Source organism: Cuculus canorus, chromosome Z (assembly GCF_017976375.1).
Source record: "Cuculus canorus isolate bCucCan1 chromosome Z, bCucCan1.pri, whole genome shotgun sequence".
Lineage (NCBI taxonomy): Eukaryota > Metazoa > Chordata > Aves > Cuculiformes > Cuculidae > Cuculus > Cuculus canorus.
In genome coordinates, this window is record NC_071441.1 from 41,076,218 (window position 1) to 41,098,948 (window position 22,731).

General features: G+C 41.8%; 1 protein-coding gene and 1 long non-coding RNA gene across 2 annotated transcripts; one reads left to right on the forward strand and one right to left on the reverse strand.

Annotated features, from left to right (window-relative positions):
• Positions 1-915: 915 nt before the first annotated feature.
• Positions 916-4,361, forward strand: LOC128850476 (uncharacterized). Its single transcript, XR_008447888.1, has 3 exons — positions 916-1,065; positions 3,218-3,354; positions 3,833-4,361. It is a non-coding gene; the product is annotated as an uncharacterized LOC128850476 (long non-coding RNA).
• Positions 4,362-12,333: 7,972 nt separating this feature from the next.
• Positions 12,334-22,443, reverse strand: FNTA (farnesyltransferase, CAAX box, alpha). The gene is made up of 9 exons (XM_054054976.1): positions 22,283-22,443; positions 20,989-21,074; positions 20,208-20,322; positions 19,287-19,391; positions 18,409-18,535; positions 17,243-17,391; positions 15,458-15,520; positions 14,782-14,953; positions 12,334-12,757 (listed from the first exon to the last, which is right to left on the reverse strand). Exons 1-9 carry the CDS (start codon positions 22,411-22,413, stop codon positions 12,629-12,631), a joined length of 1,077 nt encoding a protein of 358 aa, XP_053910951.1. The 5' UTR covers positions 22,414-22,443; the 3' UTR covers positions 12,334-12,628.
• Positions 22,444-22,731: the final 288 nt, after the last annotated feature.

Genomic DNA, 22,731 nt, shown 5'->3' on the forward strand with positions numbered 1-22,731 from the left:
GATCACCTAGTTCCAACCCCCCTGCCATGGACAGGGACACCTCCCAGCAGATCAGGCTGCCCAAGGTCCCAGCCAACCTGGGCTTGGGATGCTTCCAGGGATGGGGCATCCACAACTTCCCTGGGCAACCTGTGCCAGTGTCTCACCACCCTCATTGTGAAGAACTTCTTCCTAATGTCTAACCTAGATCTTTGCCCCTTTCCAATTTAAAGCCATTTCCTCTCATCCCATCACTACGGGCCCTTGTAAAAAGTCCCTCACCAGCTTTCTTGTGGGCCCCTGCAGTTACTGGAAGGTTTTTGTGGGTGAAAGGAGCAGGGAAGAGAGCAGCAGGGAGCAGTGAGTGTGCACCGAGACAGTTTGTTCTATCCCTGATGGCATTAGCTGGTTTGTTCTTTCCCTGATGGTATTACTTATTGTGCCCACCTTGGGGGACAGCTAGATGCTGACTCCAGGGCATGCAGAGTTGTTTCCTTCCTATTTCTTCCTCCTTTGTCAGGGTTGTGGAGTCCCGCTGCCAGAGGCGACCTCACTAAGTCAGGAGCCCCATGTGCTGTGTGTCACCACACTCCAAGCAAATGTTTCAACCTCTCTGCACTGTGAGAACTTTTTGTTCCATCAGGTTGCTTCCTGCTCTGCCCTGAAAGTGGACTGGTCTTGGGATGAATGAGAAACCTGCAGCATGGCTGGGTTTCTTCCCTAGTTCAGACATACAGGGTACATTTGTAAAGCATCTTTATTCTATGCTGCCTTTCTTACTATGACTTCCTGGCCTTCCTCCAGATTTCACCCTAAATGGCACTGTCTCCCTTACCTCCTCTGTCCATGCTACTCCCACACTACTTGCCTTCGTTTTCCTTTTTTCATCTCCTACCCTGCAAATGGCATTCCTCTTTTCTCTCTGCCAGTCTGACACCGCAGCACCTATAACATCTGTCTCAGCACTGCGATTCTTGTATGTTCACGTTGGTGAAGTGCCTCCTCACAATCTATTTCAAAGGCTGCAAAGGCCCAGGCGCCGGGGCGGCCTAATCATCAAGCTGCAGTGAAGGGCAGGAGTAAACAGTAAGTGTTGAAACAAGGAAGTGCCAGCCTCATTCTTTGCACCACCTCCCTCTCATGCCAATCCTACTGTACAAACTCTGCTTTTCCCTCTTGCATGCATGCGCACATGTCTGTTCACTGTACTCTGGCCACCTGCTTCACTTCCATCTTTCCCTTGGCCACGTGCAATTCCATAAACACAATGCCCACTAAGAGGGAAATCTGGATCCAGTCTGTCTCGGAGACCAGTGGGTGTGAGCATTTTCACAGGAAGAAAACAATACCTGTTTGTTGGATAAGCTGTAGGAGAAACTGGGTGTCATTTTGACTGATGGGATTTGACAATGACTTCGCTGCTTCTGAAAGGAGGGGAGGAGTCAGTGACCATGCAAGGAGTTTGCGAGAATCATACCACAGATGATGTGAAACTGAAGAGAAATCTACAACTGTCATAATATTCAAGCTATGAAAGTGGTATCTCTGAAATAGTTGTGGAGGTGAAGCTGCTTCTGTCTTGCCAGCATTTCACAGCCACAGTGCACTGAGTGCAACAGTGGGTCACGTGTGTCGTACTACTTCATTTTAGCACTGGCATTTTTAAATGCAAATGGCAGTTGTCTGCCCCAGATGCAAAATACAGTCCATCAGGTGCTGTGGGCTGATGCTACCTTTTGGTCCCTCGAAAAGCAAGCTAGCTTGCAAGCTGGTAACACAGCTGGTTAACAGTATCTTTTCTCCATACAAGGCTGCGATTCCCTTTGTACCTAACTCTACCTCACTCTGAGCCCTGCAATGCTGTATTTGCCTGAGCTCAGTTTTATCCTGTTTCTGGCAGAGTGGCCTCCCACAGGAGCTTCACCCCATGCATCTGCTAAAATACAGACTGCAGCTCAGGCATTTTGCTGGGACCCAAAAGATTCAGTCTTTGGTCATGGAAGACCTCGGACTAATCATCTTGTCCCTCCACAGTTAAATTAGAAAATAGTTTAATAACATTTATTACTTCTATTAAGTATTATCCACATGGATATCCCTTGAGTGCACATGGTCCAGCACATGCTGGTGATCCTCTCAGCACACAACATTTCTGCAGCCAAGCAGAACTCTGCAGCCTCTTCTCTGTTTCTTTAGGTTCAAGTCCAAAATTAAATCTGTAACACTCTTATTATACACTGCTTTCTTGCCTTAAGACCAGTATAGATAAAAGCCTTGGTACTTTTGGAATCACATTAAATTATATCTGCCTGTGCAATAGTAAGTAAAACACACCTGTGTCCTATCTGTCAGTGGGAATTTTGATGATTATCTCTTCTGCAAATACAACTAATACTGCAAATGTAAGATGCTCAGCCTCCCATAGATGAGCATGTGGCAACTCCGGCTGGGTGTGTAAAGAGGTGCATAACAGAATTTGAAGGTTCTTTACAAGGTCATGGCAACAATTAGAAAATATTTTTCTCTTCTTAGCATCAACCTGATACTAATAACGTACACTATCCTTATTTGGAACAACATTGTTTCTCAAACCTGCATACTATTATTCCACAGGCAGAATGAGGAAGAAAGATTTTAGTGAGGTTTGTAAAGTTTTGTTGTGGATAGATCCTTCTGTCCCTAAGGGAAGAGCCTGCTATAATCAGGGATTTTTTAGTTCTTTTTGTGCCGGGCATCAGAATAATCCATAGGTGAGACTTCCTATCAAGCTGAGAGGGGAAAAAAAAAGCAACATTAGTATTTTCCTGATGGGTAAATGCAAGCTTAGAAACAAAAATTTATTTAGCCAAGGTCATTCAAGGTTAGAGCCAGGCAAGGGATTAGAAACCCAGATCTCCTCCCTAATTAGGCCATCTTATAAGCCACAGTGAGAAGCAGAAAAATTCATTAGTTTTCCCTATATGAAATCATAATATAAAATACGTGCCTGAAGTCCTCTGGAATAGAGAAGAGATGCTTTTGTAGCCTCATCCAGTTCCTCTGCCTGCCACTGTAAAAGGGTCTGGTGCAGAGCAGGACAAGTTTTGATATTAAACTGAATGGTGACATCCTATAGGAGAGCTCCTTAGTGATAAAAGTGTTACATTAGGAGCCTCTTAATCTATTAATGTCTTTGAAATATTTAACCCTGTTGTGGGCTACTGTAAGCCCACTGAAATAGTGTTTTTACTTGCTTCAGTGATATCCCTACGAGGCTTCATCTGTTTGAGGAACTGATCTCTGCTTCAGTTTGTCTTGTCCCTACCAAGATTGGGCACTTGTCCTTATGCAACACCAGCTCCTCATCATTTTGATGGTTCAGCTTCACACTTGGAGGTAAGCTATGCTGTTACCACAGTAGTGTAAAACTTACATAAATACTTTGCTTGTGTCAGTCCAATCACCATAAGATAAATATGAATTGTCAGGGCATACATGCTGAAATGTCACATTTGTACACTGGTACACATCTGGGCCTCTCACTACACTTTCTTTTCTAACTGCTGCTTTCCTGCTCAGTAGTCATTCAATGTGATATGAGGCTGTCCACTGGCTATGTTCAGCGTGATCTGTAAAGAAAGCTTTTAACAGAAAGGGAGTCTTGTTGCTTTTAATTTGTGAGGAAAGACCTGAAAGAACTTTGCATATGTATCTTCTGTTTTGTTTTGGTGCCTGTGCCAAGGACACCTGTTTTGCTACAAGAATAGATCAGAAGGCACAAAGGCTCTGGAAATCCTGTAGCTGGATGCTAGATAGGAAATGATGTTTCCAGAGAAATTAACCTCTGGTGAATTGAACTCTTCCACATTCCCAGGCCTACCGATGGTGTCTCGCAATCCAGTTTAAAGTGTCCAAATCACTGAGGAACAACACAAGTGAACCTGGAGTCATCAGGAACATCAGATGGCTAATATAGAATGCTAATGTATATTGCTGCTGTTTTCTTTCTATCAGCAAATATATCTGGACATTCGCAAAACCAAGAGCTGTCTTGTTAATCTCCTCACTTTTCCAGACCACTCTACTTTGGAGTTAGGATTTGGAGGTTATCCCAGATCTATCCTTAACTATTGAGAGCTTTTGTGCTTCTCATTGATTAGGTTTTGATATTGGTTAATATACTGGATGTGATATAAATCTAAAAGCAGTGTTCCAGCTGCTTCTTTCTCTCCTACTTTTCTGGCCAAACCTCTATGAAGAATTTGAGCTAAAACATACACTGAAAATTCATTTAATCACTCTGTCCTCTTACAAAAATATTCCATCCTAACCGCATGTCCTTGTAATGGCAAGGTTTCAGTAGTGCTTATAGGACCTAAAATCACACTGTACTAGGAAACAGAAACAGCTTTTAAAACTTCTCCAAATTCTAGTGCTGTCCTCTGTCAGAAGACGACAAAGAAAAAAAATCTATCCTTTCTTAAAATAAATGACATTCCTCTACTTGATAACCACAAATGTTGCTGGTTTTTTTCTCCATTCCATGTGAATTAATTCAAAACACAACATCTCAAGCACTGTTCCAGCAAGGACGAGATACCAAGGATGTATCCTGTTTCCGCAAGCAGGAGGAAGCAAATAAAACAATACCTGCTCATCACTGTAAACACTCTTGCCTTTGTTGCTCAGATATATTTTATGTGCTTGTTTCTTAGGGCCACACTGCAATACTGATTCAGGGTCTGAGCTAGGTTTTTATTACCCTCTGTGGTTTTTTCTGTCCTCTTCTTCTTTGCTATCTCCACCCTCTTCAAAAACAATACTTGCACTTTGGCAGGTTCCTTGTGAATGCAAATCACTGAATGACCCCATTTGGCCATTTTGAGTGCTGCTTTGTACCTATTATTGCAGTGCTGCTCTGTACCTATTCTTACAACGAATGGTAGAATGCTGCCTGGTAGAGGAGACAAGCTGGTCTTTGCAAAACGTACTGGTTAATTTTTGTATCTATATGCCTCTATTTCATTAAAATTTAAGCAGACTTCTACCTTATGCCTAGACTTCTTAACTCATCTTCTGAGATCATGTGGGTGATGTATGGAACGCTGTGATGAGGTGATAAAGTAGAGACACATACCCCAGTCTCCACAGCTGGGCCAAGACTTGCCAGGGGCTCAGGCGGCCTTCATGGCCAGGTCCTTTTCCATGAGGATGGTTATGACCAAAGGGGCCCTCTAGAAGTCACTGTCAAATGTCATCAACTCCAGCACTACCCAGGCTAAGTGCAGCATGACAAAGCATGGGAAAGCACTGCCCTACGCTGCTTGTATCTGCTATGCCTTCATGGAGCTGAGGAACAGAGAGCAGGTGAAACTCCTGTGGTGACAAAGAGACTGCTAGCATGTTGAAGTAGGAGGGCATATCTTTGAACGCCAGATGTTTATAAACATAAGAGGACATGTGGTTTCAACTGTAAAAACCCTATACTGTAAAGGGACGGCTGAAAGCTGGCAACATGGGATGTAAATCCCAGGGGATGAGGGACATGTTCTGGCCATGGCTGCTGAGTACTAGTCCGGCAGCTGAGTACTAGTCCGGCAGTAAAATGGGTTCTATCTCGTCTTTTCCTTCCTCTTCTTATACATTTTAGCCTGCATAGTTCAGACAAGCACAAAGCTGCCAATGTATTAACAATTAAAAAAAGAAACATGAAAGTCAAGACAGGATAACCTGGAGGGAAGCCACTGCTCTTACTGCAAATGCACAGAACTCATGTGAGTGTTAGGTGGCTGTGTTTGGTTCAGCAGGAGGCTCCTCTCCTGAAATAATTTGCTGTAATATTTTTAGCTGTTTGTTCAGTAAGGCATGACTAATGATTTTCTGTTGCCCCAGACTTGATGATTCCTCATCTTCCCCTTCCTTCTGCATTGACATGAGAAAATTTCAGCTCCAAGAGGGAGCTAGCTATCCCTGGGACACTACTATGGAGAAGCAGAACCCATCCTGCTTTGGGGGTTTTGTCCAGATATCCTCTTCTAACAAAAAAATCAGATCTTGCCTAAGACAAATCTCTGTCACACATTTTGTCTGTGACTGTCAGAAGCCAAGCAGTTTCCTACTCTCTGTTTGCAAGTTTTTAATTTTTCAGTTAAAGAATAATCAACATTGGCATTTGAAAATGTGTCTTTAAAACAAGATTTTTCTGTGTTTCATTTGTCCATTTAAAATACTGAACACTCTGGTGGTTTTTTTGTAGCATTCATCTGAGCTCAGGGTCTTTGCAGGCTAGACTTCTAAAACAACCTAGCAAAATCCACTACCACTCAGCTGGCAGCAGAGTGCTGGCACAGTGCTGCACAGGGCTATACGCCTGGGAGCCCTCAACACCAGCCAAGCATCTGGGCTGTGGGTACCCACAAATGGTCATTCTGGTTCATTTTGCAGCAGAGAAACTGTCAGTACAAGGGAGCAGCCATCAAGGCCAGTGAACACCATATGCTATGATGTACAGGAAGAGTGTATTTTCACTGTCCGCTGGTAAAACCGGGAATAAAACTCACACTTCTTTAGATGGCAGCTAAAGAAGGGACAGATGTGTCTAAGCACCTTGCCTCTGAAAAAGGAAGAAGGTTATCTGCCTGCCACCTTCTTGTACTGGTGACAGGCTTTGACAGAAGGGGAAGGACAGGGAATACACATCAACCACACAAACACAGTTCCCTTTTCCTTTTCTTTTCCTACTTCCAAAGCAACTTGGTAGCAGCACAAGCATTTATTAGCTGTTCTTGGGTCTGTTGGAGAGATGACTTAGACAACAGACGGGACACATCAGGAAACCACTGAAGTAATTAATCAAATAGACCCATACAAAGAAATCCAAGCCCAAAAGAACGGGAAGCCAAAGCACACCAAGACCTCTTCTGCAGTGGCAAGATCACTGTTCATGAGCAGCTGATAAAGTAGCATTACACCTGCCACCCGACCGACTCAGATAAGGGCAGAGATATCAGAGCTAGCACTATGCCTACAGAAGGGATAATGGTAGCATGTCCTGGCAGCTCAGTGTGTACACACAAAGGAAGCAGCTGTAACTGAGTAGCCCAGGGTGCTCGAGTTGATTTGGCTAGTGTCACGCAAGGCATCTCTTCATTCACTTTGAATCCATGCACTGTAGAGACAACCTGCGAGTCTCGGTTTTGAAAAAGCAGTGAATGCATAAGGAAGGTCTATCTTTGCACTTCTTCACCACTTTTGGACCTGCAACAACATGCTTGTATTTCCTCAGTTATGCCCAATTGCTCCCTGACTTCCAGTTAAGCAGAAGCAGGTCCTCCTGTCCTTCAACTCATATTCACAGAAACGGCCAGCAATGGCCAACCATTCATTACAGAGGGACTGGAGAAACTTACCATAGCCAGGCTGGCTATAGGGGACCAGTTTGTGCATGAGCATAGCACTCTGACTAGAGGCATGCCTCCGAAAGATGTGAACTGTCCACAAAACCCATGCTCTGAGCAGAGTGGTTTAGTCACAGAGTTATTTTAGAGGACCGGGACTCAGCAGAGTCCAGATCTGGTACAGGTATTCGGTGTCAGTGGAGACATCTTGAGTTAATGAAAAATTGCTCTCCAATTAAAACCAAAATTTTTAGAGGAGACGACCATTTAGGCCCTCCCAGAAAACTTGTGTTGGAGCCCTCTGTGGTGCTATGTACTGATTTATCAAGCAGCTGCTCTTCTGTGTTTAATTACCAGGCGTGAAATTAGTGGTGTTTCATGGAGAAAGAGTTGTCCTGGTTACACCTCTGCCTGTCCGTACATAGCTCGAGTCAGTGACCTCAGGGTCGATTTCACACTGCCACCTAGTGATTAATGTCCACTTTCCCTGCTGCAATGTAGCAGAAAAATGATATATCAAAGATTTTCATACCAAGGCTGAAACCTTAGGTAGACTTATATCCCATTGCTTCTTGAGGAACAGTAATGGATGACACACTAATGGAGTGAAGAATCCTAGCGCCAAGGAGCTTACGTAGGACAGGCATCTAGACATCCTGAGGTGGGTTCCGAGCTAAATTTGGTGATTTGGTGAAGCTTCTATTAGCTCTTCATGTTGAGTACTTACAGAAACTTAAATAATTGCATGCACCCTGGATTTTGTCAGTCTTGTCCTGAATATTCACATGCAGACACTTATGTGCCTCTTTACATACTATAATGCCTCTTTTATCCTTCTCTGCCCCCTCTCTCTTCCACCTTTTCTGCAAGTTCAGGACCAATCCAAGCACCAGAAGGTAAGATATACTTTTCAGAGCAGGTTCAGGGAGGCCCAGGATTTGTAAACATGTTCTACTCTCAACAATGTCAACAGCATTGCTTCTGGTCCAGGAAGTTTCCTAGTTTCCAAAAATCTTGCGTCTGAAGGGCCAAGTGATGCATTAAGATAAAAGGACTCTAAGAGCAGAGAAGGGATGAATAGAAAACACAAGCAAGTCACTTTTTCACTGTGACTTCTAGGTACCATATCATCCTTGTTTGAACATCTAGGCATGAGATAAAATACTGTGGAGAAAGACAAACGGACAAATGATTGTCTGCATCAAGGGATTTCTATTCTCTGCTTCAGATTTCATCCAGTGTTTGCCTGTATTGAGTAGGCACCCATACAGCATGTAGTCATGTAAATGTACATAATTTAAAATGGCAATGTTATTCATTACCAGAATTATACAGACCAGTCCAGACTGCCAGGGGTTCTGGAAGGACTTGTTATAGGACAAAGATTAGGTAGTTTTTACATTCAAATGCAATTTTTACCCTTTGCTGTTAAAATATATTGATCCAAAGTCCTGACAATACAGCCTTAAAAGGAGATAAAATGTTTTCAGCTTGAGATATTTAATAAGGATATTTACAAGAAAAACTAAATAGTGAAGGATGTTTGATGCCTATAGACTATAAGCAAAATGCCATACTGCCATCAGCAGGCTTGCCAGAACTCAGTCAAACCTCATCTTACCAAAGTTTTCCACATTAATCTGCCCTAAGGTGACATTACGCTAGGGAAATCTGCTGCCAGCCCAAAAGCCACAGGGGTAATCACCAACTAAAACCGGACCTGGAACAGGAAGTGTAAAGCACACACCTTATCCCATAATGTTAGGAACATGCAGAAGGCACTTATGTTCAGAAAAGGGCATGACCTCGGCTGAGTAGTATTCTTTGTATTATTATTGCACCCACCATGCTATATCTGGAACAACATCTGAGACGTGTGGCTCGAGGTGTTAATGTTCTTTCTCCATTTGGGTGCACAGGGCAAGAAAACCACAGCCGCATTGTCTCCTCTGCCTATTTTGAACTTGCATGTAGGCATTATCACAGCATCAATGGCAGCCTGTAAGGGATGACTCCACACCATCACTTAATGTTGTTCCCTTACCCTTTTGTTCTAAAACCCACAGGAGCTTTAAGGTATTTTTTTCTCTCCATAAGCCTCCTGTCAGCACTGCACAAATTGCCTGCTAGCGCTTGGACAGTAGTATTTTGCATGGAGGGAAAATGCAAAAACCTCACTGCTTCTCCGCTGGAGGATACTACTCCCTCAGAAGGTCCAGCTGAACAGTACGCTCCTAATCGGCCTTGGCACAGCCAGACAGCAACTGATAAAAGCACTTTGTGCTAGCTGAGGTCGTTTTGTACTAGGCAGATTAGGAAGGACTTGTACACAATTTTGCCAGCCAGTTGCAGAGACAATAAGGTGGAAGTAAATAATGGCTTTAGACAGACAGACCCAGCAAGACCAAGGAAAGAACACCAGCCACTGATTAAAGGAGGCACAGGACATTATTTCACATGCTTTAATAATTCTCTTTACTGCACTGAATGTTCCGGTTACACTGATTTACAAGGGATAGTTGTACCAACACGGTTTTCCATTTAGGCACAGCTCTTCAGTAACAATTGTACAAGGGAGTCACATCACTACATACAATGAGTAACAGTAAATTTTCTTGTACAAATGAACCCTTGAGACAAATCAGTTTGGTGTTTCTCCTGATCATAGGTAGTCAGTACCAATGCCTATAGGTTAAAGTCATCTAACACTTCCTGCTGAAAGATCCTTCTCACTATAGCTCATAGGTTTTGTCAAAGTCCCACTTACCATAAGGAAAATTCTGTCTCAGACACATTTTTAAAATAAGAGGTTTGGTAGCTGCTGTTGCATCCTGGCTGGGCAGCCTGTCGTTGTCCCAGCTCTGACAACTCTGTGTTTCTGAGAATAGCTGACTACCACAGAACTCGGGGGGACTTTGAAGAGAACATTAGAACTTCCTTGCAATCTGAATGACAGTAAACATGAAGAGTTGAAAGAAATCCTACACATTTTTGCTAAAACATGATGACTTTTTTTTTTTTTTAAACTGGACTCTAGTCTTCAGCATGTTTTTTCTCTTAGGATTTGCATGGTTTCGTTGGTCACATGTTTGTTTTACATGAGACAAGGTATTTTTCTGTTAGATACCTACCTGGTTATTCCTTTATTAGTAGATATTATCTTTGCAAGCATTATTAAGCTTGTACAGCCAGTATAAAAACCTATTAAGCCTGTCAGTAGACGACTCTTACTGATTACTTCTAGACATCATTTTCAGACTGACAACACTTAAGAAAATACTATAAGATCAGAGGATCCCACTGTTCTTGACACAGAGGCATAATACCGCTAAATACAAGATCTTGGTCAGACCACAGGTGACTAAGCGGTCACACCCCAACATACACTGACCCAGTAGACATTGTTCATTATCTTACCTTGGGATGAGTTTTCTCTGAAATTCATGCCAGTGTCTATAAAGAATACTCTACCTTGTTACAACTGCCTTCTGAATTTTGGTTATGAAAGGTATGGGAACTCAGTAACACTATATGCAGAGGGAAAAATCTGTTCCCTCTTCACTCATGAAGTTTATTTTAAGGATTCCGTTTGTTGTATCTCTCTGAGATTTCCTGACTGTTAGTGGCAAATATATTCCTTTGTCCTGAAGACCTTGAACATCCTGTCTTATCAATGCACCAGATTTAGTGTAGTTTCAATTAGGAACAATTAATGGAGGTAGAAACAGACAGTTTTTGTTCTATGCTGGAGCTTCATGCGTGTTGGGGGGGAAGCTATCCCCAAAAGCAGATAACAAATCTCCAAAAGTCTGATGTTCATGTCCATTTTAAATGTTCATGTGTCACTATAAAAAAGTTTTCTCTATGCTGGGAAAGCAGCAAAAGCATTAAAAAAAATCCATAGCTTTCATATATTAATTCCACTCTCTGTGAGTTGTTTTAGATTTAAAAGAATGCATTGAATTAACATATTTCAAGCAATCTCCTCAATGGTTTAATTACAGAATCAGCTTTTAATGTTTAGTATCTGAAAGACTGTTCATATTATGGACTAAATACTAGTATTTAGTTGTTCCCTTTATGATCATCTCCAAGAAAATATTTCATATCAGACAAGCACTCTATGCTAAGGACAGAGATTACAATAGTCATTGACTGAAAATAGGCCAGATGCAGCAGTTTTCTTGTACAGGCATACACATCCTTTGCAGCTCAATACTGAAAGTGCCTTCTATCTTTCACAAAGATGAGGAAAAATACATCTTGGCTGAATGCATGCATGGAAAAGATACGAAAAGCCTAAAGGAGGAACAAGGATAAGACATTGAATGTGAATAGGTCCCAAATAAAACCATTCCTTCCCTTCCAGTTCATTGAAGATACATAACATAACCAGTTAGAATCTCTTCCGACCTATGACCTCAGTTTGATCTGGTTACAAAGGGTGAAGAAAAAAAAGGTTACAATTTCAGCTGTCTGAACAGAATTCCAAGAAAAAACTATGCAGATCTTCTAGGGTCCTACCTTCCTAGGTACCTGCGCAGGTAAGATTCAAGGCTTCACTGAATACACCAAATGTATTGTAAATTTATGGGATGAGAATATTCCAGTGCAAAAACCTCAATGCAACAGAATCCAGTATGCCTAAAAGGGGATATTTTATTTTTACCTGTATTAGCATCTGAGAAGAACAGACTATGCACACCTAAAGACCAAAAGAAATACATTAAAAAAATTCAGACAAATGCTTTAAGTTTTGTTTTTATTACAAAATGACACTTGCTGTTAGTTGCATACATCAGCATGTGCTGTCAGTGTTGCACAGCTGCTCCAATACAAGGCAACAACTGCAGCACTTGCTTGCACTAACCAGAAGTGAGTTACTTATATCCATTATAGCTAAGTTACCTGCAGTCGTTACTACTGCATCTGAAATGACCGCATTAGTAACCACAAGCAGATAAGGCAGGGCATGAGAAATAGGTTTAGTGCTTTATAAAGAGTAGGTTTAACTTTATGTATTTCCTATTAAGAAATAAACCCTTTAGTTGGTACATTTCACTAACTAAGCCTTAAAACACTTCCTGGCTGCACCTAGAGCTTTCACTGGTAGCAGCAGTGACCCAAGACTACACAAGCACTCTGCAATCCTCTTTCAATGCAACACCTCTTCACCAGGGGAATACTACACTGGATGTTAAACTAGCTGATGACCCTACTTAGTACCGCCTTGGAGCACCTTGAGAGCTTAATGCTGTTTTCTTCATGTTCAGTTATTGCTGCTTGTCCGTCAGAATGCTCTGTTCCGTGCCTGAGCTGTGCTTGTTCTTAAGAGACCTTCCAATGTATCTCCAGTATTCCTTTCGGATGGTGTCTTTTTCTTTAGCCAGAATTTCACACAACTATGAAAGAAAATTGAGACATTGGAGTGTTATATCAAAACCTTACAGAATCCTTAATTATCTTTGGAAGATGCATACAATATATAGCCAGTATAAGAAACATCTTTCTTTAGCAACATTTGTTTTAATTCCCTGGATTTGGAGTAGTCCAAGGACCTCAAGTTGATGTCAACTCCAGTTGGTAACAGATAACACTGACACTGCACAAAAATCTCACCAGTCGTATTTCAGGTGCAACTGCTTCCTTGTGACCCCTTTCCATGCCTACCACTTGTCATCTACCCCAGCCTGTACCCTATTCAGCCTGTAGTACACTATGGTGTATTTGTGACTACCTGACAAACTTGATTGTCTTTCAGTGATACAGTAGGCTGTAAACCACTTCATTCAAAACAGTGAGGGAGCTTCCTGCTCTTGAATCTTCAGTACTCCCAAGGGACTGACAGCATAAATTTTATTTATGTTTTTTCTCTTAGCACACTGTCCAGAAAGGATTCTCCATGCAAGTCAGTAACCTTCTCTCACAACATGTTAGAGCCGGTGCTATACAGATATTTCTACGTGTTTTGATTTTTATTTTGATTTGGGTGAGCAGTGAGGCACAGCAGAAATCAACTTTTCTCACAGGACACACTGTGTAAAATTTATGGTATGAACATTGTCTGCAAAAGTTCTAGTCAATTTCCATTTATTATGCAGATGACACTGCTTCATTCAGTGAGCCAGAGTTGAGAAATAGGAGTTCATCTTCATCTGCCTAAACAGATGAAGAAGTCCAACCCAGTGAAATAGTGAAAAGGGACATGAATCTGGGAACTACAACTGCACTTAGATATATTCTGGTCCTGGAACACAACAAAGGGAAAATGTTGGAAAGAACAATGTTGGAACACTGAGACTCCATGCAAGAACTGCAGCCCCAATTATAGCGCTCCAGTCTGTCCCCCAATGAATGAAAAGGGTTCTTGTGAAAACTACACAGCAAGGAGTTCCTTCAATATGAAGCCCAGGGAGATACACAACATTGCGAGAAGTCACTTACTCTCTGTAGGAAACCTTGCCTGGCATTCACAGAATCATAGAATTGCTAGGTTAGAAAAGACCTATGAGATTGTCGAGTCCAACTGTATCTGTCCACTAATAAGTCACATCCCTAAGCACTTCATCTACCCGTCTTTTAAATACCTCCAGGGATGGTGACTCAACTACCTCCCTAGGCAGTCTGTTCCAGTGCCCAATAACCTTTTGGAGAAGAACTTTTTACTCATGTCTAATCTGAACCTCCCCTGGTGCAACTTGAGGCCATTCCCTCTTGTCCTGTCCCTGTCACTTGGGAGAAGAGACCAACACCCACCTCCCTACAACCTCCTTTCAGATAGCTGTACAGTGATAAGACCTCCCCTCAGCCTCCTCCGCCCTAGGCTGAACAATTCCAGTCCCCTCAGCTGCCTCTCATAAGGCTTGTTTTTCAGCCCCTTCACCAGCTTCATTGCTCTTGCCTGCATGTGCTCCAGCACCTCAATGTCTTTCTTACAGTGAGGGGCTCAAAACTGAACTTCCTTACTGATGTCTCCAGCGCCTGCTGGCCTTTAAGGTAATTCTGCCAACTTTCTTAAGAGCTAAGAAGTGCAAATGGAGTGCAAAATTCTCTTTACTTACAGATAGTCTGAGAAGAGAATTCATTAACCTACAGAGAAGAAAGTACATTCATGCTATCAAGTTAGCATTGGAAACTCCTTGACTGTTCAAACGCCTCCCTCCTTCTCCACGCAATATTAGAAACCTTCCTTTACTACCAGGTGAAAAAAACTTACAGTGATTTTGTAACTGGCAAGTTATTATTTATACATAAATTCATGAGACCCTTGTGATCATTTGGCTTTCATGTTCAACTCGTCATGGAGCTCCTGTGAGTAGCAAGTAACCTGTTCTATTTATGAAAATCAATTCCATTTTGTTGGGGTATTAAGGAACAGAGCAATAGATGTATCCCCAAGAAGCAAAACCAAGCTCTCAAAACATACCTCCAATGCCTTGTTTAGTGTTTCTTCTTTGTTATCACACTGGTTTTCAAGCATATCCTCATATATGTCCACAAGAAAGGCAATCAGATAGGGTGAACTGTGGCTGGGCTGTAATTTCAACAGTTGCTCTAACAGATTCGGGTATCTGGAAAGACCACGATCCTGTAGAATCCTGGAACAGACATTAACAGGCTTGAAACATAACACTGTGAAATCTGATGTGAAGAATCACATTTTTATTATGTCTCCTTTATTTGGAGATCAGTTTTAAAATAAGGGTTCAAATAAAAAACAGCAGAGAGTAAGCAGCATGCAGCAATAATACAGCTAAATGTTGTATCAAGCTAGTATAGTCATGCTCAACTGAACAGAAATTAGACTGAAAGTATACTCATTACCTCCTACCGTATGCTCTTGAACCCAGTAACATTACAGGCCAAGTTTTTAAAAACATGAGAAGTACTTAAAATCCTCCCACAAGAACTACAGGGCCAGAAACTTAGTGGAAAGTTACAGAGAAATTAGGGTAATATACTAATGCCTTGTGGAGGTTTTTACCAGCTTGATTAAGCGTACAGCACAAGAATGAGCAGCAACAAGCTCTTTCCAGTTAAGAGCTGGGCATAAGGCACCTTCTACAGACATTCTCTTTGCCCCCCAGAGAAGGATACCTCACCCTTTTAAATAGTTCCAAGCACTCTCATTATGTGGCACTGCTGTGATCATCTCAAGAGTGTATCTGTGAGAAGAAGATAACAGGTTACGAGTGTAGGAAATAACCACTCAGTCAGAAATTACCTAATTGTGCTCTGACACTCCCAAGTACATCCCTCTAGTATGTATTTCAGAGTCTTTTTGCAGATCACTTCAGCTGGGTCATAGATTAAAAATGTCTTGCAATACCATCACCCCAAGTCTTAGAGAGGAGGGCATTGTAAGAGCAGTTTTAAATTCTGAAGTTTTATTTGCTCTATTTTATTGAGTAATGAAACAGTATTCAAAAGTATGAGCAATATCTCTAAGAAACATGATATACCTCCTTGTATGCTAAAGAAATAATGTGTGTTGATGCTCAGAAATGGCAAGGGGCTGAAAAGGCCTAGAGTAATCAAAGCCCAGGGTGAGTTATACTAATATGACTGCATGTGGTATGTTCTGTACCTATCTGTAGAACTTTTTTCATGAGGCTCCACTTAAGCAACCAATAGAAAGCTAGGGCTTGAACGTTCAGCTCACACAGCCTTATGCAGCAGTTGTTTTAAAGTAGCAGTTATGCAACTCCCCTAAAAACAAAGCAACATGAGGGAACTGCCAAAGTTCTGTAAGCAGTACTGGGAAAAAAAAACCCAAACAACCCTAGACCTTTTTTAACCTTCTGCAGTCATTATGACAAGATTTTATCAAGCAACAAGCAGCCCAACTACAATCCTACAATGACATTTGAGAAGTCTTCACCTTAGACAGTCTGACTCTTAAGATGGTACCCAATTATGTTGAACATAGAACCATGTATAAACAGATCAAGGAAGAATGTCAGATCTAAACTGAAAAAGCTGGAAATATCCAAGCCTAAGTCATGGAAATGGTTCAGATTTATTAATCTACAGGAAAGTTATTAACTGGAAGAGAAGTGAAACTTACAGCAGTTTGCAAAGACAATCATAAAAGTTCGTGGGGGTTGGGATCCTCTATGAACAATGTACCAATGGACCTACTCTTTCTTCTGAAGGGTAATTCCAGAAAACTGCTGTACCTTCTTTTATTGCTTCTTCACTTTAGACAAACATCTCCTAACCATCAACCCCAATCAGCAGTCTAAGACGTGAAAACCAAAAAAAGACAGTTCCTTTACCTCCACCAGTAGCAAAATAAATGGCCAGAAGCCCAGTTTGTCCTCAAATATACCACTTTAAAAGTTTACAAACCTTATTTTCCTCAAAACTAGCTAATCACACAGACACTTGTCTTTCTGCTGACAACATACCTCTGAAAGGTCTTTTTCCAGCTGCATCAGATTCCTCACAAAAGGCAATTCCTCTTTCAGTTTACTATAACACTGAAAGTGCCCCTCCATCCAACCTTTCTAAAGGTAGGATGTAGGATACTAATAAACAGCACAACTTATGTGGTTGCAGTGTCACAGATTTTCTGCAGGTTATTCTGCTATAGCTAGAGGACTACAAAAAGCCCAAACTTGTTTCCACAGTAAAGAGCAGGGCAGGAAGACAGATTCACAAGAACAATTTGCTCAGGGTAAGCATAACTTGCTTGAGCACTACTCAACAAGTCAGTGCCACTGAACACGTCTAAACAGGCACTAACACTCGATCTGCTATCCATAACAATGAGCCCCAAAACTGCATGAAAACCAGAAGAGACAAGCCCACAGGGACTGCCAAAGTATTTCTTTGCTTTCATGTATTGGAGAATGCTCAATGTGAGCATGAACAGCATTACTAACTGGACTTCTCTGTCTAGGACTGCTGGGTCATCATAGCCAGTGGTGTTGGAAATTACGAAGTGTCGCTGGTTCCAAACAGAGTTGTTTCTTACATCTTCCCTCAAAAGCTGGTCTACGTACTCCAATTCATTGTCCCATAACTTGAACTCCTACGGAAAGGGAAGAGAGAATAACACAATCAAAAGTTTTTACTTTTTAAAACACATTCTCCTGGTGCCTAAGTTCTCTGAACATTAAGATACAGAGACTTATTTAAAAAAAATTGACACAGACTTCAGATGAAAATAAGGAAGGGTGCATTGGGAACATGAAACACTATTAAGCTGCACACAACATTAGTTCATAATTACATTCAGACATCTAACAGTAAACAGCCAACAACAGACTTTCCTGGGCTCGTGTTGTGGTTTGAGTTGAAGTAGGATAAGCTTCTGGCACTTAACTCAGTCACTCTAAGTAACTTCATTTCTCTGAAAACTAACCGCACACTATTGAGACACTGTTCTTCTCTAAAGTCACAACACAGAGCATTGGCAGAAAGGCCAAGTATTCCATCCCATATACATCATACTCGGTATAAATTTGAGCGATCACGAGGGTCTTGCTCTTCTGTGATGGCCAACACCCAGTGAGGACCTTGTCTGTCTGGTTGCTCCTGACTCCAGATCTGTGCATTCCTGAATCCAGTTCCTGAGTCCAGCTGCCCCCCACCCACAGCCCATTCCCTTGTGTCTGCTCTGCAGCATTTGTAGTGACGTATTGTCATTGAGGGGTGGGGACATGATCTCATGTACTTGTTTATATATTATTGCTTTCTAATTATTTTCATTGTTATCACTGTAATTTTATTAAAACCGTAGTTCTAGTTTCCAACCCTTACCTCTTTCTCCTCTCATCTACCTCTCTCCTTTCCCTGCAGGGTGTTGGTAGGGAAGGGATTTTGGAGGCTTGGCTTTAGCTGCAAGTTTGGCTGAGTGGGGCTAAACTGTGACAACTCACTTTCAAAAAGGCAAGTTTATAGCTAACCTGTACCGTAAATTAAAATGCAATTGTTTTCCCCCTTCAGCCTTAAGAAGCGTAACACCAAATGCAATTCTGATTGTATTTAAGAAGGAAAACTCTATAAACTGTTATTTAGTGAATCAAGAGTTCTGTGGATACAATACCTGAATAACCCATTGTCTGTGTTGCCATGCGTGGTAATTTTTGGCATCCTGGTTAAGAATGTCAGCTATGAACTCAAGCTCTTGGGATGGATCCTGCAGCCACTCCACCAACACCCGTCTGTGGTGCCTAATGACAAGAGGAGGAAACTATTTTTAGAACAGTCTAAAATTTTTTTGTGGAGGTATAGTCTGTATTAAAACAAGCAAATAACAACCATAGTACTTAGGAAAAAACCCACTAGTTAAAAACTCCAAAAACTACCAAAACATTTCACTTGGCTCTGAGAAATATATGATGCATACTTAGAACAAATTCTAAATACACATTGGGCAATCACGTCCTTTTAGATAAATTATGTTTACTTGAAGTAACATGTTTCCACGTTTAGCACTTACAGCCAGAGTCTTCAGCAGAATAAAATCTTCTAGTACTACATAATTTCTCTAGCAATAACAGTGCTACTCTTTTGCTCATTTCCAATCACTATGGAAAAATTCAACAATAGGTAAGTGAACTCCAAGAGCCAACAGAAGAAATATACTCCTCTCTATTTATGTTTTTGTTTGTCTTTTCATAAGTATTTCTTTTACCTGCCACTTATTTTGACAGTTTAAAAATTGAAATTTAAAGGAAACATGAACTATGAACTTTTTATCATGTCATACACATGTTAAGAGCAAACTGCTAAAGAGGACTTTGGCAGTGACACTGATGCAACTCCACTTAACCCCTCCACTAGTGCCACTGCAGCAGATGCAGGAAGCAAGATGCAGCTTAACAACTTCTAAGATCAGTGATCACAACTAATTCTAGAGAATTTACACAACAAAATTTATCTGTAAAAACATTAAGAACTGAAAAGTGAACATGATTTTACCAGACTTGGTAGTTCTTTGGCTGATCTTCAATGATAGCTGTAATATACTTAAGTTCCTCATGGAGATCCTTTCCCAAAGACTGCAAGAGGACTCTCCGGAAATGCCTGTATAAAAGTCAAGCATTTGAACACTGCAACAGGGCTTTCCTATAATTCACTGGGCAGAACACAGAAGAACCTTTGTTCATGGTTCTTCTCATAGATCTGGAGTTGAAAAGTGCAAAAAACTAAAGCAAATATCCAGTTCTGTTAAAGGCCATTCAATTATCCAACAGGGGAGAACTGGAATACAATTCTGGAATACAACTGGTGACAAGAGTACGTTATCTAAGATCACAGCAATCCTGTTTCAAATTAACAGGTCTATCCACACTAGTCTTATCATCAGAGAAACTATGACTTCTGTGCTTAAAATAATGTAAACTTTCTGATTATATGCAAGTTAGTGGAACACGACATACAAGAGGTACTTGTTAGCATTCCCAAATTAGAAGGCTCTATTCTGAACATCAGAAATTCACTGTTTATTCACTACCTAACTGAACATTAACTTGACAGATCTTTTAAAATGTGCCATTTAATAAGTATACAACTATCTAGGAAGAAACAGCTGCTATTATGCTTTCACGTCTCTTCTTGAAGTCAACTGAAGGCTTCAGCATTTTCCCCAGCCCACATTACCAGGTAAGTGATCTAATTTTAAAAAGCAGTTATTTTTGTGGATAATCCTGACCTTGACTGATAATATCCTCAAAGACAACTGAATGAAAACCAATGAATCAAAATGAGACATGGGAAATACTGAACAAGGCTTTCTTCAGAAAGCTCACTTAAGCCTACACTACTGCTCTGTGTAAACTTGACTAGTCATACCCTGAAGACAATCAAGTGATGACAGAAATAAAGCAGATTATTACTTACCATACTGTGTAGTTTGCAGCATTTAACTCAATGGCATCTGCAGTTAGTTTGAAGGCTCTTTCACTTCTCTCATCTCGCTGCAGAACAGCCCGGAAGTAATCATAGACATCTTGAACTAAATAAATAACAGCATCTTATCCAAGGCTATAGGACAATGGCCTGATTAGAGGGTAAGGTTAATAATCTTTTGAAGTTACTTCCTAGTTTGTGTACTTTAAATATACCTCTTTAAAATGATATCTATATCATTTTAAAAATAAAATATAAAATAAATATATAAATATATAAAATGATAACTATATATTGCTCTAACAGCACTGTTGACTAGCATCTCTAAATGATATTAGTATATAAAAAAGCTGCAAAAAACTCTTAAAATACGCCATCTGAATAATATCCAAAGCAGTAAGAAGAGTTCCTTGCTGCTTACTCTTACTATTTCCCCAGATAGAGTAGCTTCATATGCCTCTCTTCTGCTTGTGGGCTAGAAATGCTCTGTTATGTGAACCAGCCTGTTGTATTACCTTTTGAACCATATAATTTAAAAATTAAACCTTGGCTTTTAACATCTCAGCTGAAGATTCACCTTCAGAGATGCCTGGTGAAAATATCACACACAACTACCGTAACACAATAAATAATTTCTTCACAGAATTTTTTTCTTTTTTTTTCATTTTAGCAAATATGTTATCCAAAATATGAAGTCTTGCTTTAGAGTACTAAGGACAGATAGAAATTTAATCACCATAAGTTTTCAGTGCAAAACATATTTAAAACTTACATTTTTCACTGTAGATGATCTGAACAACAGGGTTTGGTCCATCATTTTGAGGGACAGGTTCAATATCTGACCATTCCTTCCTGTCCCTGTAAAAAAATTTTGTCATTTTATACTTCTAAAAAGCACAATGTGCTACTCACACCACTACACGCACAAATCTATGTCCAGCAACACATCCTTGTTCTGAGTAGTCACTACTACTGTCATTGTATTGTCATTGTCTGTAAGACAGATAAGCATATAAAAAAGTGAAGTAGGTATTGACATACGTAACTCTATCAAAATCCAGAGAAGTTGTGAGAGGAAAGCTATCAGCCCCCAGCCCTAAAGCTGTCCAGTGATGCCACTGGCGCAAGAGCAGTACCGATACCACTCAGCATATGCAGGCAGCTGCTGTTTCCATCCCTAGGCTTCTGCTCCAGCTGGTGACACTGTCTCCCCAAGACAGGTGTGGTGGGAGGGTGACTGCCCACCTGCCGGCCCTGCAGCCCTGCCGTGCCCAGGATGGTACCTGTACAGTATGCAGCCCACCCTCTTCCTCTCTTTCCTCTTCCTTTTCCCCCACTCCCTTGATAAAGAAGTACCTATAATTACAAAAAGTGGAATATTTTTATTTAAGCTAAAGTTTCATCTAAAGTTAGACAGAATGTCCCTCTCATAGCATGTTTTCTTTCAAACTGTGTTTTCCATACATTGTTCTTTGGAGGTGATAATGCCTTGCGTGCAGTATGATCTGAGCTGTACAGATGTCTCTTCTGTAATCACCTCTGTTTGGAGTTTCTCCCTATCTCAAAGGCAACACCAAGGAGAGAGCTGGAGCCAGCTCCAAATTAGCAAGGGTTTTGACTGTTGTGAAGTTCATAATAACAGTAAAATTAGTCCTTAGAGTACTAGAATCTGCATAAGATTTCTGGGAGGATTTATCCATATCCATGTAAGCGGGAAATCCACCCTGTCCCAGCTCCTGGCTGGCTGCACACGACTGATGGAGATCACTCCTCGTGCTACCCAGCTCTGATGGATAGTGGCTTTCTAAAACTCCAAAACGAGTCTTAGAGAGTTTATGCGCCGGCATTTTCGATATCACACACACAGACACGCGCGCACACACAGAGACACAGACACACACAGAGACATAGACACACACAGAGACACCCTCACCCCCAGTCCGCTCCCGCGGGCAACACGCCTCCACGTGACCCGCGTCACGTGACGTGACGCTCCGCACCCGCCCTGGCGCCCGCGGCGGAAGGAGGGGAGACCCCTCCCGGGCGCTCCGGAGCGGCGGCCGTACCTGTACAGCACGTAGCCGCCGTCCTCTCCCTCCTCCTCCTGTTCCAGCAGATGCCCGAAGCCGCCCTCCGGCTGGCCGCTACCCTCCCCCTCCGGCTGCAGCTCCGCCGCCTCCGTCCCTTCCGCCGCCATCGCCCCGCCGCCGCTTCCGGGGCCCGGCGGAACCACAGGGGTGTGCCTTGCGGAACCACAGGGGTGTACGGGCGGCGGAACCATAGAGGTGTAAGGGCGGCGGGCCAGAGCGGCCGCACGACTCGCTACCGCCCCCACGCTGCGCCCCGAAGGATTTCGAGCCACGGTTCTGCTGATTAACAGTCAGAGGCGCGGCGGGAGGGCGGGTCAGGCCTGGGGCATTTAGAATCATGTCATGGAACGCCATGGGTTGGAAGGGACCTTAAAGATCATCTAGTTCCAACCCCCCTGCCATGGGCAGGGACATCCCACTAGATC